This window comes from Pezoporus flaviventris, unplaced genomic scaffold (genome assembly GCF_033815535.1).
Source record: "Pezoporus flaviventris isolate CSIRO_AGI_PZ_B2104156 unplaced genomic scaffold, CSIRO_AGI_Pfla_v1 ptg000006l, whole genome shotgun sequence".
NCBI lineage: Eukaryota > Metazoa > Chordata > Aves > Psittaciformes > Psittacidae > Pezoporus > Pezoporus flaviventris.
The window spans coordinates 14,757,992-14,776,283 of NW_026892554.1; the positions used below are offsets into that span (position 1 = coordinate 14,757,992).

The following is an 18,292-nucleotide window of genomic DNA, read 5'->3' on the forward strand; positions in this document are numbered from 1 at the left end:
TGTAGATGTGCAATTTTAATAGCAAAAATATATATTTTTGTTTTAGTAGACTGAAGAAGTCACCAAGTAAAGTGTTGGCTGATTCTGATGACGATGAAGATGATGATATCAGTACGGATGGTGACAGTCTCTGTGAAGTACCTTCAGGAAATAACTTTTCAAAAGATGATGATACTAAAATCTAAATAAGTATGATGTGGATCCTTGAAAGTACTGGAAGAATAACATGAATTATCAAGAAACTTGGATATTCTAAAAGCCAAATGACATAAAGGGATTTAAGTGTTGGGAATATAATGTTTCCATCCATACTGTGCCATTTTCTCACTTAGATCTCTGCTATTTATTATGGAAAACAGGATTGCATTATGAAACAGGTATAGAACACAGAGAGATAACTGCTACTGAAAACATGGGATGTTTCACATTGGAAGTGTGATTTTGCTAAAATTCTGCTTAAGTAAAAAGCCATTTGAAAGTAATTCAAAATTAGTTTGTAGTTATTGATTTTCCTTAAAATTAAGGAAACCACAAAGGATTATTTAATAATTGTAAGTAGGGGGAAATTATGTATAAAATGTAAATATTTTAAGCCTAATCTTTTCATTGATTAGTACTATTTTGTAAAGTTTTAAATGTTATATAAATCAGTTTCATATGTAAAGTACTTAAATTTATACTGAACGCTATATTTGGATTTTACATACAAAAAAAACAAATGAAAATGTATTCAATTTTGTGCATTACAGAGCTGATTCACAATTCCTGAGCCAAGAAGTACATTTGCGTTTTTAAACCAATGCAAGCTTTATTGTATGTATTCTGTATATTATAAATCAAATGTTAATCCTGCCTGTGGACTTTAGAAGGAGTGTCACATCTGCATGACGAGTGTGGTTTGCCTACAGCTTTCTTGTAAACTTTGTTTGGAAAGCTTTCTGTTCTTAGTAGGGAAGAATGAGAATGAGGTCAGTTATTACTTGGCATCTTTCATTTCCTGAAATGGGCTTCATACTGCCAGAGGCAGAACATTATAGTCCTGCTGATTTGAGGGCATCAGGACAGGCTTGTCTTAAAGTCTCTAACGAGTCCCACTTATTCTGGTAAAATTACTTGTGGTCATTGAATTAAGTACGTGCATAAATCTGTTCATTAATTGATCCAAAAAATTTATGCAGTTGGCAAGAAATTGCATGTGGGAAACACAAAGCGTGTAATCCAATTTTTCTTTCTAAGCTGTTCTTGGCCATTTATTTGTGGTGTATTGCAGTATGTGGTCATATATGCAGATATATGTTAGTATTTCAATTTACAGAAGTATCTGCATTTCAGGTGATCCATCTGTTCAACAAACTTTGAGGGAAACTAAAAAAGAATTGCAGATTTTATTTCAAAAGCATTTTCAATTTTATTGCTGTAAATACTTTTTTTGCTATTTACATTACACCAGACAGGTTTTGCCACTTTGCAAGTACAGAATTTTAAGGAAAAGGGACTACTGTGTAATTTTGTTAAGAAACTCTAGCTGAGTCCAGTTGAATGTTAGTATTTGTCCACAGTTACAGGTTAGTGAGCACTTTTTTATTGAATGGAGCAAATAATTGTGTAATGTAATTGTAAAAACTAATTCAAGCTGAAGTTGCTGGGAGCTTCCATTACTCCCAGAAAAAACATGTACTAAAAAGGACAAATTTAACAACTCTGAAAGTGAGGCTGATAGACTTAGTTATGGCAAAAGTCCTGACAATGGCAGTAGCCATTTTCATACAGATATGTGAAACAAAACTCCTGCCTGCGGGATCAGAAATACTATTAATGCATAGCAGGTCACAGATTCTTTTGCTCTTTAATTCCATTCAACTTGATTTTGATGGTTTGAGATACATGAAAAATTATATGAATGGCAGTTGTAATACTCTTAATCTTGTATATCTTTTCAAGTAGTATACATACTTTTTGCAGTACTCGCATTACTGTTTTGACAGTGCAGAAAGAGACTTTCCTTCAAGAAGATCTGTACTACGCTGTACCGACAATCATCATATAACCTGCTATGATGTATTTTTTGTTGTTTTATTTGCATGTTTATGTAGGTTTAACTTTCAACAATGGATTCCAGGCTCAGTACTCTGTCCTAATGTTCACAGACAGCTATTATTTCAAATCACTGGAAGAAAATCCCTAAATATTACATCTACCTCCAGTTACAGTAAACTGTAAAAGAAAAAATTCACTTAAACAATCAGTCAGGTCTTTCACTTCTACTTTGTACGTGCATGACTGAATATGCGCAATATGACAACTGAATTTCTTATGGAAAATACATGTGTTTAAAATATAACAAGAAAATAATTATCTAGGAAATACTGATGCTATAAAAAAGTTTCTGCATTTTCTTATTTGGATAGTTGCTTTCTAACTAGTAAAGCAGGTGGCACATGTAATATCTAGAAGACTCCTTTTCTCATTTAACTTTCACTATAAGTTTGAAAGAGGGAGATGCAGCTTTGCAGACTCCTAGTGGGAGATATCCTGCTTATTAGATCTCCCCCTCTGTCTTCATGAAAAGAGCTGGTCTTTAGTTTGTTCATTTATACTTGGCACTGACATTTCCTCTTTGGAGTTCTCAAACAATATGATGAAAATCAAACAAAATCTTAAGATGTTGAAAAAGATATTTCAGCTCCTTCACAAAACAGTTGGTAGTTCAGTTTCTCAATACATGCTAGCTGTGATAAGGGTAGGATGTATATGTTGATTGCCACAAAATCCCCACTGATAATAGTTTAAGGATGTCTGATGTAGTTTTTCATCAAAACTCATTTCAAGGTTTAGTTTAGAAAAATGTTCCCAATATTTCTATATAATCTATTTGTAAATTAATTTCAGAAGAAGTTCTTGACTCATAACAGGAAGCAAGAGGGAGAATATGTGAAGAAACGTGGTTGTGAGACAGTCCCTAGAGGTTTGTGCAAGCATCAGTTTCTGGTGTATTAGACATGGCTTGAATTCTGAGCTCTAGAGACCTTCAGTTTTCTTTGATATCGTAATATCTCATAAACCCAAGCTTTTGATACAAGCCTAACCTGATGACTTGTATAGTGGATGCTTCTCTCTTGAGGTAAGTAACCTATGGTGAACAATGAACTTTTTGTCCTCTCTGGGATTAATGGCCTTTCATATCCCACAGAGGTTTTGACCATTTTTTGTGGTGAGTTTTCTGTGAAAAAGTATTTCCTTCCCATTAAAGTTCTATTCTGTCTAAATATACATATTCTTCAAACAACAGTGTAAGATTAATGTTGCCATATTCAATTCCTGACAATTTGTGCCTTAAGAAGACTTGCATGGTCATTTATAATTCCTGGGTTTGAGAATCAAATCCAAGTTGTTTTTGAGGATCTTCATTAATCTGTTACACTCTGGCAGATTCACTTTGTTTTCTGAGCCTACTTTTGTAGATTGGGGAATACAATTTAACTTCTACAAGAGTGTTTTGATGTTTTAAACCACTGACATTTGGCAAATGTTCCAAGATCTTTCAATGGCAATTGCTGTACAATGCAAAATATGTAAATGTAAAGCAAGCAAACAAAATCCTTCTGTCCTCCAAAGACTCCTCATTCACTGTCCAACTAATAAAATTAAGTATATTTGTCACATACATTGGATTTTAATGCCCTTGAGTTTGGAAGGTATCTCTTTTCATAAAAGCATTAAAGTCTTTAAGACATAGTATCTTTTTAGTGCATATTAAAAAAAAAAGGGAAAAAGTCATTCTATTGCTGTCCCCTCTGCCTGGTTCCTTGTGCTGCACTTTATTTAAGAAGACCCTATCATATGCAAATATGTTTTTAGTTCAGTATTGTCAGTTGCCTTTTATTGTTCAGTCACCAGGCAGGTTCACCCTCCCTGCCCAAATGTAGATAATCTTATGGTGATTAGACTATAATTTATTTATTAACCTGCATACTCCTCCTCTGATTTATCCTCATTCCTCTCAACTTAATTGTTAAATACTCTGATTTATAGCTGATTTTCTGAACTATTCCAGAAGCCATGTACATTCCTCATTTTTCACAGACCAGCTGTGTGCTTTGCTGAGTGAGCTATACAGTGCAATAGCTTCAGTTTTTTGGCCTCTTCTGGATCATGCAGCATATTTCAGTAATTAAATGTTGATGCTTTTAGCTTCCTGGAGCTTTCTATCCTATGAGTAGGCTGCACATTTCAGCTGCTTAATTTCTACCAACTGCAGTTATCGAGCAATATTGCAAAATGTTCAAAGACTTTGGTGAAAGAGCAACATTCTTTAGAGATTGCCAGAACAATTTATTTGTTCTTTTTTTTGTGTAAGGTGCTGAATAGGTCACTTGTTTAACCCCCTGACCCTACTATATAGCAGGGAAAACTTCACTGTTGTTTCAAAATTTATTTGTGAGCATTGGACTATTGAGAAAAAGGTGTAGATATGAATAGAAATGGAGTGGGGTTTTTTTATATTACAGGTTTTTCTTCTAACATGTAAGAAAAGAAAGACTTAAGAAGGGGAGTAAAGTTCAACAGACAAGGTCAAGTGCAGTAGTGAATTGGGCTCACCGACCTCAGTAGAAGTGACAGCACTTTAATGCTTAGTACCAGTGAACCTTATGTGAGGTCACCAGAGGCTATGTTTTATGTAAGGGGAAGCACTTGATCTTTTCTCCACAGGGCAGAGGGACCCAAGAATTCAAGGATCACCTCCTCCTGGAACTAGGTGATCTTAAGGTCCTTTCCAACCCTAACCATTCTATGATTCTAATAACAATTTGCTGTCTTATTCAGATCCTGAAGTTTCATGCCATTAGCGGAACAGGCAATAAAAATCAACTTCCAAGCACAGGTGGATGATGAAAGTTTAAGCTCTTCAAGTTGCCAGTAAGAAATCTGTAGGAACACTTCTGTGTCAGTGCAGAAGAGGGACTCATTACAGGTAATCTGAGTTTTTCTGTGCTTTCTGTGTACTTGCACTTCTACAGCAGAATTGACTTTCTGAACAACACTTTATATATTAGGTTACAAAGCACTAAGTTTCACTACACTAGTTTCAAGCAGACCTTTTCCTTTGGCTGCATGCAGTCTGGCTAGAATGAAAACTATCAATGGCATAACGTGAAGTTATGGAGAAAATACAGCTGGTGTGAAAGATGAATGCAGGGCCCAGTTCTGATTGATTATGACCTTCCCTTCACGTTTCTTAAAGAGTCTGGTACTAAACGTTGCTTAAGCTATTTTAAACCTAAAGACATATAATTTGGGCTTGGATGGGTATAAGATTTTATTCCCAGGGAAAGCCTATAAATGTTCAAGATCAGGATGGTACGGAGCACATTGAAGTAGTGCAAATTGAAATGCCTGTTTCCTGTATACATTTGCAAAAGAGTCCAACTGAGGCAAATGATAGTGCTGAGAAAGGAGCAGCAATATTTCTGATACTTATGTGGGTGCACTGTTAATGCAGACTGATTAGCTGCATAGCCCTGTGAGGCATGGGTAGTTCTGTTTTGCAAAAGTGCTTTCAGTACCTTCAAACAATGGATAGCCAAGTGCCCCTCAGTATCAGAAACACGTATTTTGTGTCACTCACGTTTTAGCTTCATCTCTTTTTTTCCAGAAAGAAATGTGGTTCTGTGTTTTCCCTTGATTCTGCTTTTGGTCAAAGATGTGTCTGTATTTACTTAGATGGGGTTTTTTTTTTGTGGGAGAGAAAGAAAATTGTTGCCCTTGGAGTGGAAAGAGAGATGAAACTGTCTGGGACTCATCCCTGGGAAAATTCAGTCTGTGTCAGAAATTAAATTTACTTTTCTAAAAACCAGTTCCACTGTGCATAGGAGAGGTGAGCTGTTGACAGAAAGTTCACCTCTGACAGCCGCATAGCTGACTATACTCAGCCCAGTATGGCCTTTGTTTTCCTGGGAGATAAGGACTGAGACCTGCAACTTGACTTGGCTGAGGCTGCCAGCATGTGATTTCTGTAATATAGAATCATAGAATTATTAAACTTGGAATGGACCTTAAAGATCATGTAGTTCCAACCTCTCTGCCATGGGCAGAGACACCTTCCACTAGACCAGGTTGCTCAAAGCTCCATATAGATGAGGCTGAGATTGGTATACTTTTGATTTTGTTTTAAGTGTTTTGGTTAAAGCACAGCAAATACTGTTTAAGGAAAAAAGACTCATTGGGTATTTGTGAGTAGAGCATGCAAAAGCAAATAAATACCTGTGCACGTACACACATGCTCCGAAGGCAGAGATGCTGTGCTGTAAGTGCTGTATCAGCTGATTTGGTGCCTGCCTGAAAACATAATCCATCTTGATGTTTAAAATTGATGCACACATTCAGTGGCGACAGTCACACTGTGCTTACTGTAAATCCTTCTCAGCGCAAACCACCTTCATCTGAGTTCTGGCATTTTCTTGGATATCTGCTGTGTGAAAGAGCTTTTTGACAGAGGCCTAAGAAGCCTCTTAATTTGTCTAAACAAATTAAAACAAAAAGGAAAACAAAGGAAGCTGAACCATCCAGAGAAGACAGGGTGCTCTAATAGTCAGAATTAGAACACTGAGATCTAGGAGGATTCTAATCTGTTTGAGCTGCTGCTTCAGTCCTTGACCTCCTCGTGCTTTTGTCAATATGCCTGGTTTATGGCGCACAAAACCAGGCCTTGAAAGCTTGATGCTGTGTCTATGTTGAAACTTCCTGCATAAAAATATTAGGAGGAAATGCTGAGGATCTGATTTTTCAGTGAGTCTCATTTTTCAGCATATCTGCTTTTTGTGCTGTGTTAGCCCTTTGCCCTGCAGTGTGTGATATGCTGCAATGCTTTCCTAGTGGGGTGCTGTTTTACCTGCCATGTGTTTGAGATTGAAGGTCTGCAGTAACTGGCAGGCTCTGTGGTGTATCTTTGCTGCAGAACAACAGCCTGAAGTCTAGACTTCCTTGCTTTACAGGGAGTTCCAATTTTTTTTTTTTTAATAAAATGGTTTACTGTATAACAAGTAGAATGGCTATGGAAAGAGGTAAGGAAAGAATAAAGCATAGTCCAGTAAAACTACGTAAAAGCTGGAATAGGAGCCAACCAAAGAGGAAGCCTCCTGAACTGGGCTGTTTACTTTAAACACAGCTCACTGTGCCTTGCTATTTCAGTACATATTGTGTGTGGTATCCAGCTATTTTTAAGACAAGATCAAATTCACAATTCAGATCAAAATGTCTCTCCCAGCTGTGAACTTCTTAAGCATTACTAAGAGTCACAATGGAAGACCATGGTCTGTGTGGTGCTGTATGTGATACCACAGAAGGACAAATATTTGTCAGGATCTCACAAGGACTGTCTGAGCTTCCTACAGAGCTCAAGAGAATTCATCTCTTCAGTTTGCTTGGCAAACCAGTTTCCTGGTTAGGAAATCTTTTCAGGTAGACTAAATTAAATAAGCATTGTGGGATAAGCAGAGAAGATAAAAAATGGGTAAGAAATAGGGCCACATATATGAGGGGAAGGGAATCTGCAGATGTTCACACGATAAGCCTACTGTATGCATGTACCACACTGGTGCTACTGGTGTGGAGCTGGGATGGCAGAAGGAAAACTGCAGTCTACTTAACCTCCTTTTGTCTTCTGTCCTTCCTGCTGCTGTTGGTTTCTCTACTAAGAGAATGTGTTATAGTGGCATTGGGAAACCTCTGCTCAGTAAGATAGTCCTTCATATTCTCTGCAGCAGAAAGGTAGCTGTAAGTTTGTACATACACAACAAACCAAATCAAAATGCTCAAACTCAGCCATTTGTTTCCAAAATTGATTCCATTTAAATGCATGTGTATGTCAGGAATTAAATGTTTGCAATATAATTCCTGTGGAGTTACTTTTCAAAGACACTGCATTTTCATCACATGTCCTGTGACAACTACCATGAAACAAGCCCCAAGCACAGTTCCTGCTGGGCCAGCTACATACTGTACAGTAGCTCTATGAAGATGCAGGTGTCTTAGGACTAGCAATGTGTGGTGTGCTTTCTGACATGGTTCCTGGCTGACATTTTTCTTGCACTTCTCAGCTGAGGTCCATCCTTCATCAGTGACAAGTACAGACACTGCTGGAAAACCCAGTGCATGGCATTACGTGCACCAAGGCAGAGGGGAAGTGAAGAGTCCTGACCACGAGACTTTTAGAAAATGCAGAGTTAACATTAGCCTATTCACAGCAAACATGGATTCCCAGGTGCTGGCAGAAAGGTGTGGCTGCTGGGACATTATGCTTTTTGGGGGCAGGTTTGGAGCTTGAAAGTGGAAGGTTGTTCTTTGTTTTGATCAGAGCTAAGAAAAAAACAAACAAGACCAAAATTGAGCTTGGGGAGTCTCCTGGTTGTGTTCTCTAGGTGTCTGTTAGGTCTTCTCTTTCTTGTGGGTGAAATTTTGACTGCACGTATGGGATTTTATTTTTGCTTACCTCATGTCCACAAGTGAAGTGAGAGGCAGGCAGTACCTGTAGTCTGCTGTGATGACATCACCAGGCTGGTACGACAGGAAATGTCATGATGCATCGTGGACATGACGTTAAATATCTATCTTTCAGCTTATTTGAGCAAATGAATGAGCTTTCTGTACTTCTGCAGTTACCCCACTCCTAGCATCTTGTTGTAATGTGTATTTACCTGGAGGGCTTTTACTGCAAAGCTTCACAAGGTTGTTTTCAGGGAAGGCAGGTGTTTATGACTCAAAGTGGGATGACACAAACCTCAGGAGCCTGTGTAATAAACTCCAACATCCGTAGACGTCCATGTGCCATCAAATGAATGACGTTAGTTACATGGGAAGGGCAGTACAGGTGGCAGGAGATAGAATACCTTGAAACTCATTGGGGAGTCTGTCCAGCTTTGTTCTGTATGGTGTCAAGCTTGCTACCAGTGCACAGGGTGAGTAATTCCTAGACAGAGTAGGTCTCCACACTGAGTGATTACACAGATGTACCTCCTATACCTGCCAAGCCTACAGCATCAGATACCAAGTAACTGAGCTTTGATATTGCAAACTTTTGTAAGTCTTGTCATCTTAGCTTTTCTTCTCAAGAATATAAAGATACCAACCAGCCACAGAGCATCCTGGTGCTACCTACTACACTAACTGCAGTTACATTTCACTGAGGTATACATGCAGTGGCATGCTGCTGAGCACCAATGGGAGTGTGCATGGCTGCCAGAGAGCAGCTGTGAGGCCCTCTGAGGATGCTCTGCAACCACGTGCAGCGAATCAGGTAAAAGCAGCACATTTTAACTTTGATTAGGTCTTTATCCAAAGAGTGCAATTGTTCTCATTGCCTTTATAATTTTTATAAATTTAGAAGTAATATGGAGGAGGAAAAGGGAGATTGATACCCATAAGTTTTGCTGCTCCTCTGCAAGTTCTGTGTGCTTGGCAGAGCTTGACATTTCTGGCTCTGGAGGAAAGAAAAGTAAAAAAGAGGGTACAAAAAGGGGAAAGCTGGTGCAAGTTTTCTGGAGTGTGGAGGACTCTTTCCACGGAAAACATTCCAAAGTGTTAAGCATGGGAACTGTAGTTGTGCCTAAAGTGCCTCAGTGGTCGCTCTTGCCACGCCAGGCAGGGATGCACCCCGCAGGCGGCAGCAGAGCGCGGCAGTGCTGGTGCTGGGAATGCCCACCTTGTTCCTGGGATGCTGCAAATGTGGGTCTCAACCTCATTCTGCAGATACACTTTAATACATCCTGAATTGTGTTTAATGACACGATTCCCCCTGAATAACATGACTGTACGGTTTTTGCCAAAATACAGGGGTTTGTCATAAAGAATCTCACATTTACATCCATGTGCTAGTCATTTCCCAAGGGCATGATAAATTGCCCAGAGGCACTACTGCCTTTTGTTGCTGGCATGCTTCAGTATAGTGAGGATGGCAAAATTCATCCCTCTGCACTGCTAAGCAGTCAGGGAGTCCTGCTGTGGCTGTCATTGCAGCTGAGGCATTGTGCCCTCGCTGCTGACCTGTGTTAATTATCCCCTAATAGTGCACCTTTTGTCTTGTTTTCCCATGCAGCAACTGATGTGGGGCCAATTGTGATGCTCCCTCTGCAAAGAGCGTTCATATATACACTAACCTAAAAGAGAGATTGGCAAGCTAAAGGTTATCTCGAAAGTTAAATACCGAGATTGAGTTCCTGCCAGAGTACAAGTTTCTTGCACTGCTCAACAAAGATCCTTTTCAATATAGAACCACAGGCAAAATAGCGTTCAAGATATTAAGGTGCAGGAGGTGACTTATGTGAGAAGGGGTATGGTGCTTTCCTAGAAAAGTGCTACTGCTGTCAGAAGTACTCAGATACTATTTTATGACTCTAAGAGGACAGAAAAATGAGTGGTCCTGAGTCTGGAGAAATTGATTTAAAGAGGACAGAAAGAGCATAGATAATATCTGCTCTTTACCATTTTGTAACACTGTAGCAAGGAGACAATCACTGAAATAAAACAAGGAAAATCAAATCTGTACTTTTTTATGCAGCATTATTAGACACACTGGTGCTGATGGTGATAATCTAGCTAGAAATAAAATTTCATAGCTGGCAAGAATACCCATTATTCATGAAAGTGTGTCAGCAGGAGTTACTAAATCTATAGTTCAGGAAGTAAGCCAGTCTCTAATGATTAGAAGTCCAGGAAGATATTTGGAGAGAGTGGGAGGATAATCAGCATCTATCTCCTGTGAAGTTCTTACATGTCTTTCTGAAGCAGGAAATCCTGACCACTGACAAAGATAGCAGCTCTGATACAGTCTGGGCATTTGTACTACTCTGCATAATAATGAGAGGCAATATGAGGTAGTTTGTGACTACGGCTGGACAATGACTTCACAAAAAGAATTTATTGGAAATGAAGTCGTCTTTTACCTCAACATTTTAACATTCTCAAACAAAAGATTTTCAACACCACCCTAGACCTGGGTTCATTCCACCTAACTTCAGGCACTGACCTAGGGAGATGTCAGCAGGTATGTTCATGCTTTCATAAAGGGTCTGGAGAGTTTACACTTCTTGTGGTCTTTCTCAGATATTTCCATTTTTTTTTCATCTGACTTGAGAGATACAAGGATGTTCTCTCACTGAAAACATGATCTGTTTGATGTTTGCTTACTGGAATATAGATCAACACCACACCAGTGGCCAGCAAAAATACTGTTTGTATCATGCAGTGCATGACATCTACAGACTGATTAGTTTTGAGCAGTCACATTTCACAGCATGGGCCCTAGGAGTTCCTCCATTTTTCCAGAATTCACAGAGGAGAGAATGAACTATGGTGAAATGTGTGTGGTTTATTTACTGGTGCCTACGCTAGCCATGTCATCAGGTATCTGTAAAATCTCATGGATTAACAAGACCACAATTTCTACTTGAACAGGTTGCCCACTTTGTATCACCATGCTTTGTACAAAATCATGCTGTTCTAGCCCAAGGGAAACCTCAGAATTTCTACACAGGGAAAACCTAATCTTTTTGGAAGGTTTTACATTAAAATGATGATATTTACCAAAAAACAACTAAAAATTCAGCCAAAGCAACTGTAAGTATCTAGATCGATCACATGTGGTTCCAGGAACAGTGGAATTCAAGCTATATCTGCATAAGATGATCAGTGAATTACAACCTTTGTGTTGCTGTTGCAAAGTGGTTGCTGGTTCCCAAACATGTTAACTGAAATGTAGCCAAGGAATCTGACCTCTATACTGCAGCTATTTCCAGCATTGTCAAAGAACACACTAACCACAGGCTGAAAACTTTCCAGCAGGTTTGATGGGATCTGTGGAAATTGTGCCAGACACCTGTGGTATTAATAGAAAGTTTAATAAACAACATCATAGGATCATAGAATGGTTGGGGTTGAAAGGGATCATCTAGTTCCAACCCCCTTGCCACAGGCAGGAACACCTTCCACCAGGCTGACCAGGTTGCTCAAAGCTCTATCTAACCTGGCCACAGAAGCTTAAAAGCTGAAGAAATTTTATAGAATCTGTAGAAACAAATAAAAGACATTTGAACGATGCCAGCAGCGCTATTTTGGCAACACAGAAACAGATTGCAAACAATCTTGAAGCTATTTGGTTGACAATATGCACTCAAGAAATCTGGATGAGAGCCAGTAGCAAACATGCAAAAAAACACCACCTTGTTTTGGGTATCCTTAATACTGGTGGTCATCTGAATGTGTGAGTGTTTGTCCTGCACTGCAAAAATCTGTTGAAATGTGGAAGTTAATGTCTGGTTCACATCAGGCTCAAATCTTCAGCCAAATATCCAAATATGTTTCAGTGTTTTTTTTAGATCCTTCGACTGCTGTCAGAGACTCACATTTATACTGAAGTGTTTCCAAATCTGAGGGTTAGATCCTGTTTAAGGTTACAGCAGATTTATGCAGAAAAGGCATACCATTAAACAGGAAAATTTGGCCAACTGAAAGTTTTCTAGTTATACTTATCTTTCATTGCAATTTATACCCGCATTGGTCACTGCACCTTGCATAAACCATGGAAAGGAAAACTATTTCATGGAGAAATCTGCTCCAGTGTTGTCTCCCTAAGGACTGGGACAGAAATGCTCAGCAGGAATACAATTCTGGAGGGCGCTTCAATGATTTTGTCCAATGTTTAATTCTGTAGGATCTTTTTCTCTAAGTATTTTCTCTCTCTTGTTAATTCATCAAAATACTAAATATGTATGTTAACACAGGAGAACCTCAAAATTGATAGACTTCATAACTCCAGTCATATGAGAAGTGGGAAATGCACCAAAACTCCTCCATAAGAGCTTGCTGCCCTGTCTGCTTTCAGAATATTTTGGTGTACTTTACAGTGTCATAGGACAGCAGATTGAAGATTTTGGAGTGTTTGTTTCTCCCCCAAATGGTTTACTCAAATAAAACAAGCTAGAAAAGGAACAGAACAGCCATCAGGCATTTTCAATGTATCCAGTGCATGCTGTTGATGTATTAATATATTTAGCTTCTGTTCAATGTCTGCAGAAATTACTGGGAATTTCGCTATTGATTTTAGAGAGAGGAGGATTGGGCCTTATGCTACTATATTAATCATTTGGTAAATATTTCTCTAAAAGGTAGGAATATAGAATTTTCCAGCAGCAGAGTGATGGTCTAACATCCTGTTTTCAACAGTGGTCAGTTCCCAGGGCCCCACAGGAAGGCAAATCCCCTCCTTTCCTTCCCCCATGTCTAGTATCTGTTGTGTCACAGGGACCACTGTCACTTTCAAATCATTGCTACCCATGGGGTAAACCTGATTGATAGCTGTGGCTGATTTCACGCTAGCTAGATCACTATTTTGTCTGACCCAGACCTGGTCCTGTGTACATATATGTATGTATCTCTTCCTATAATGCTAGTAACTTTTTTTTCAGTGACCTGCAGCAGCAATGGATCTCCAGGTTAATTATAAAAAGCAATATTTCCTTTGTACTACTTTAATTCCATTAACCTACATTAATATCCAGAGCACCTCCATTTACTTCTCAGTTATAATCAGACAGATGCTAGTAAAAATGAGAGCAGAAGTAGGGCAATTGTCTTCTAGTGATTATTTTTTTGTGTCTTTCTGTTCTTGTTCTGCAGCAGGGAGGTGTTCCAGACAGGTCTGTTTTAAGCATTCCTTACTATCCATACCCTTCTTATATTTGCTTTCTCTTCTTACATTAGAAGAACACTGCAGTTGTAAAATCGGCAAGTTTAAGTTGTACTAGCTAAAAGACCTTGTTAATCAACTGTCATGCATGTGACTGTGTATGTATGCATTTTAAAAAAGCTTTGCAAACTACACTTAGACAAAGCTAATTGGAAAAGAACACCCCTTACAGAAGCTTAATTTTGGAATATGTAGAGCCCTATAGTGCTCACGTTCCATTCTGAAAAACTTAAGCAGAAAAGAAACCTACAACAGGGAAGAATTTAAATAGATCTCTTGAGATACGCTATTTCTGTTTCTTCCTGCCAGGTGAAGATGAGATTCTGCCCATGCAACCTGTATAATATGTGCCCTATTAGGGAGGCCATATAGAATCTCATGTGTGACTCAGTCCAGCCACTCTGGGAGCTTTTCAAGCGTTCAGGTAACTCCTCTCAAAGATTTCCAGAGGTGGGAATGGTGTCTTATAAATGTACAATAAATAAACTTCTCAAAGAAGTCATGTGGGTAGGCCAGAAGTGCAGCAAAATGCTGCGTGGTGAAGTTACAAGAAAAGAGTTAATCATTCAGGGAAATTTAATTTTCAAGTTAATGTTAATGGTACCTTTTAGAAATCTGTATCTACAAAATATTAAAATTAATTTGGGCAACTAAAGACTTCATCAACAGCATGGTTTGAAATCTTTATACGAAGGCATGACAGTAGCACTAGAGACAGGGCCAGGCAACTGAAAGAGTAAGATAAAATGGAGTTGAGTAACGTGAAAAGGAGCTGGCCTTCTCCAGAGCCTACAAGAATTTATCATACTGTGCATGGCTTTCTGTGTATGTTTTTTCCCCGTGTTTCCCATGGATTCAAGTAGTTGTGCTGGGTACAGTAAATTTTAGGCACATTTTAAGATCCAGAGAAAGCAGGGGAATTTCATGGAGACTCCTGCCGTCCAAATCTCTTGATTGGAATAAATTTACATAATGAATCAAAACCTAATGCGGGTAAATGAGTCAAGTCATTTCAAAGGTCTTTTGATCAAGAACTCACTACTTCTTGTGATATTCTCTGGAGAGAGAAACCTGATGGAAATAGTTCAACCGCCAAAACACTTTTATTTCATAGCAGAAACTTTAATTTCTGAATTGTGATATTTCAAACTGTTGTTTGTTTTGTTTTTTTTTCCTTCTGTAGACCAGCCTTTGTCACTCAAAAGCCACAGTGCATTTAGATTTCACATTACTATCAAGCAGGCAGAATATCAGAAAATCCTGCTCCAAGGATTTCCTGGTCCAAGTTACTGATACCAGCTTAGTCTATTTCAGTCTTCAGTATTTCTCAAAAGTGCTTTCCTGGAATAGTTCAAATCTCTTGCTCTGTGATCAGGACTTGGAAACATGCTACTCTCAGCATCATTCTTGCTAACTCATGATGTACTATATGCAGGTGAAGGAAAAACATACTCCTCCTCCTGGGCTGAAGCTGCCTGAAGGATGACACACTGGAAATCTGGGAGGGGCCATCCAGATTCACGGATGCAGTGTGTGACCAAATATATATGTGGTTAGGTGTGTGAATCTATTTCCTTCCTAGGTCTGGGCCTATCGTTAGAGGGGCATTTCCCTAAATAATATTTAGTCATTGGGGTTGAGCTATTAGTAAGGACTAGTTAGTCCTCCCTGCACTCCCTCCTAATTTTTCTGTATTGATTATAACTTTATTTCTTCTTCTATTATTGTAATGACTTATGCATAGAGGAAATGACACAATTCTTGGTGACAGGATAAGAAAATTTCATTATACTGAGATAGGTCCACTAGAATGTTTTTTGGAGCTGGAGGAACCAAAGTTTTCCTGATGAAAGTCCCCTGAAATCAGAACCAAATATGACCTGATTTTTTATGGTTAAAATACCTTCCTGTCCACCTAATTTTCTTTTTATAGGACTTCTAATAAACTTCTTTTTAGTATGTAAGAGGAAGAGAAGTGATAGAACCAGACCTTCCACTTGTACTTCACAACTTTTAGGCACAGCTCCCTGTGCCTGCCTAGCTATTTTTGCAAAAAGGCAGTGGGCTGGAAAGTCATTAACTGCTGAATTCTCATGTGTATCATTCTGAGATGGTGAATGTGGAGGCTCTGAACAGATCTAGGCCGGGGGGAAGCCAGACAACCAAGAACTGTAGCATCTGTGCAGATGTTCTAGACAAATACCTGGTTGCTTTGTTGGTTAGAAAAATGTTCCATCGTCCTTTGCCCTGAGGCAGGGCTGAAGTCCAGTGCTTGCTATTCTGGACTTCCATCACAAAGTAGAGCTGAAGCAGAATATAGTTTTTTTCCATACATTTTTCCATTTTTTTTCCCTTCTTCCTCTTGTATTTCCTTTTCTACGGAGAAATAAAGGTGAAATGTGTCTCATCTTCCCCTCCTTAAATTAAAAGAAGTCCATCAAATACATGGATTTCCTGTCCTTAGTGCTCACACTCCCTGAAATACGTCCATGCCTTACACTTACAGAAGAACTTGCAATTTATTTCTGCCTCTAAAATTTTCTAATTTCCTGCCACAACGACAATACTGCAATCAGTCTTCTGGAAGAGATCTATCCTTTGATATTATCTCTAGGGAGGGGAATATGATTTTAAATGCAGTTAGCTAACAATATAACTGTGGTGCTAATGGTGGGGTGTGCCTGTTTTCTACTCTCTTACCTACCTTAACCAGTTCAATTACATGACCTAGCCAGGTCACACCCCAGTATGAACAATGCTGCTGCTCCTGTGCTGCATTACTTTTACATGACATTTATGCTGAACTGTCCTGCTTGTGCGGACTGACTAAACCAAAACCTACTGCTGAAGAGTGACTGACAGGCTTCCAGCATTGCATGTGTGTCTCAGGCCACATTGCTAAGGGCTGTGACCCAGTTGTTAACTGAATTGGAGACCTACATGAAAGAGGAAATGGTGAAGATGAATCAAGGGGTGGTACTTTTTTTTGCTGAATCAGGACTGGAGTGATGCCCTATATGCTTCAGCAAAAACTGTAGTGATGCTACGTAAATCCCTAGGATTTTGTGATTGAAAAATTATAGCGCTATTTTTTCATTCATATGTGGCCATGTTCTTGGTAAGTTAAACTGTCCTGTATTGTCTCCATATATTTCTCAGTTGATTTTAGTCAAGTCCAAGCTTTTATTTTCTATCTAATAAAATAAAAGCCATGACTATATATAAATGCTCCGTCCCTGGCAATATTCAAGGCCAGGTTGGCCAGAATCTTGTGCAACATGGTCTAGTGTGAGGCGTCCCTGCCCATAGCAGGGGGGTTGGAACTTGATCTTAAGGTCCTTTCCAACCCAAACTATTCTATGATTCTGTGATTGTATAGCATTGTAATAATTATGACTTACAGGCATGCTCAATCAAAAACCCTCCCAAATAAAGCTAAAAAAAAATTTTTTTTTTTCCTAAAAAAGCCCTCATAGGGCTTTGCAGCCTTCTTTAAATCTTGGGAGTTATTTTTATTTCATTATTGCTTTCTAACAGTCTGAGTCTGCAAATCATAGCTACCAGGTGAAATCCTCATTTTTCTAACTGCTAGGTGCACTAACAGTGTGAAATACACTCATATAGATATATATGCATAAAGGTACATGGCAGAATCCTGATACTAGTGGCTTCAATGGACCTGCTCTATGATCTTGCCCAGATACAGCTTTGAGTGACTAATCCATTTTCTTTTGTCTTTTCTGTCTCTTCCAGAGGAAATGATGGTGCACATTAAACTGTGTCACTTATTGAGCTATCTAGCATTTTGTGACTTTATTGGCATATGTTCAAAAAGTATTTTGAGAAACTCAAAAGGAAGATGGAAGTAGGAAGCTAGGACAACAGTTAAAAGCAGAAAGCACTAAAAGAAACATTTATTTCAATTATAGTCTGTGACTCTACATTATCAGTAAAAGATGGAATCAAGCTGTTACTGCAGGTAACTCCAGGAATCTCTGTTTTTATTCAATTCAACCATAACTGAAATAATCACATAAAATGGGTACCGAGGGCTTTGCAAAGCAAGATGTATATTCTGCATTTCAAATTCCTGGTGTGGGACTTCCTAATTATAGATTTGTGTATGTGAGATCAGTGAGGGAGGCTCTGAGTTCATGTGGTAGTCCTGTATTAGCCATGTCCCCTCTACTCTGCTCTTATGAAACCCCACTTGGAGCACTGTGTGCAGTTCTGGTGTCCTCAACATAAGAAGGACACAGAGCTGCTGGAGCAAGTCCCAAGCAGAGCCACAAGGTGATCAGGGGACTGAAGCACCACCTGTATGAAGACAGGTTAAGAAAGTTGGGGCTATTCAGCCTGGAAAGGATAAGCTGTATGGAGACCTCATAGCAGCTTTCCAGTATCTGAAGGGGGCCTGCAAGGAGGCTGGAGAGGGACTCTTCATCGGGGACTGTAGTGATAGGACAAGGGGTAACGAGTTTAAATTTAAACATGGGAATTTCAGGTTAGATATAAGGAAGAAATTCTTTACTGTAAGGGTGGTGAGGCACTGGA

At 39.0% G+C, this 18,292-nt stretch overlaps 1 protein-coding gene across 2 annotated transcripts in view; it reads left to right on the forward strand.

Moving 5' to 3' along the window:
- The window catches only part of CGNL1 (cingulin like 1), a 44,590-nt gene extending 42,189 nt beyond the window's left edge, over positions 1-2,401 (forward strand). The window contains exon 18 of one of the 2 annotated variants that reach the window (XM_061447058.1): positions 47-2,401. In XM_061447058.1, the coding sequence (XP_061303042.1) occupies positions 47-185 (139 nt within the window). In that variant the 3' untranslated portion in view covers positions 186-2,401. The remainder of the gene's footprint in view (positions 1-46) is intronic. The other variant, XM_061447059.1, reaches the window with a different exon arrangement.
- Positions 2,402-18,292: the final 15,891 nt, after the last annotated feature.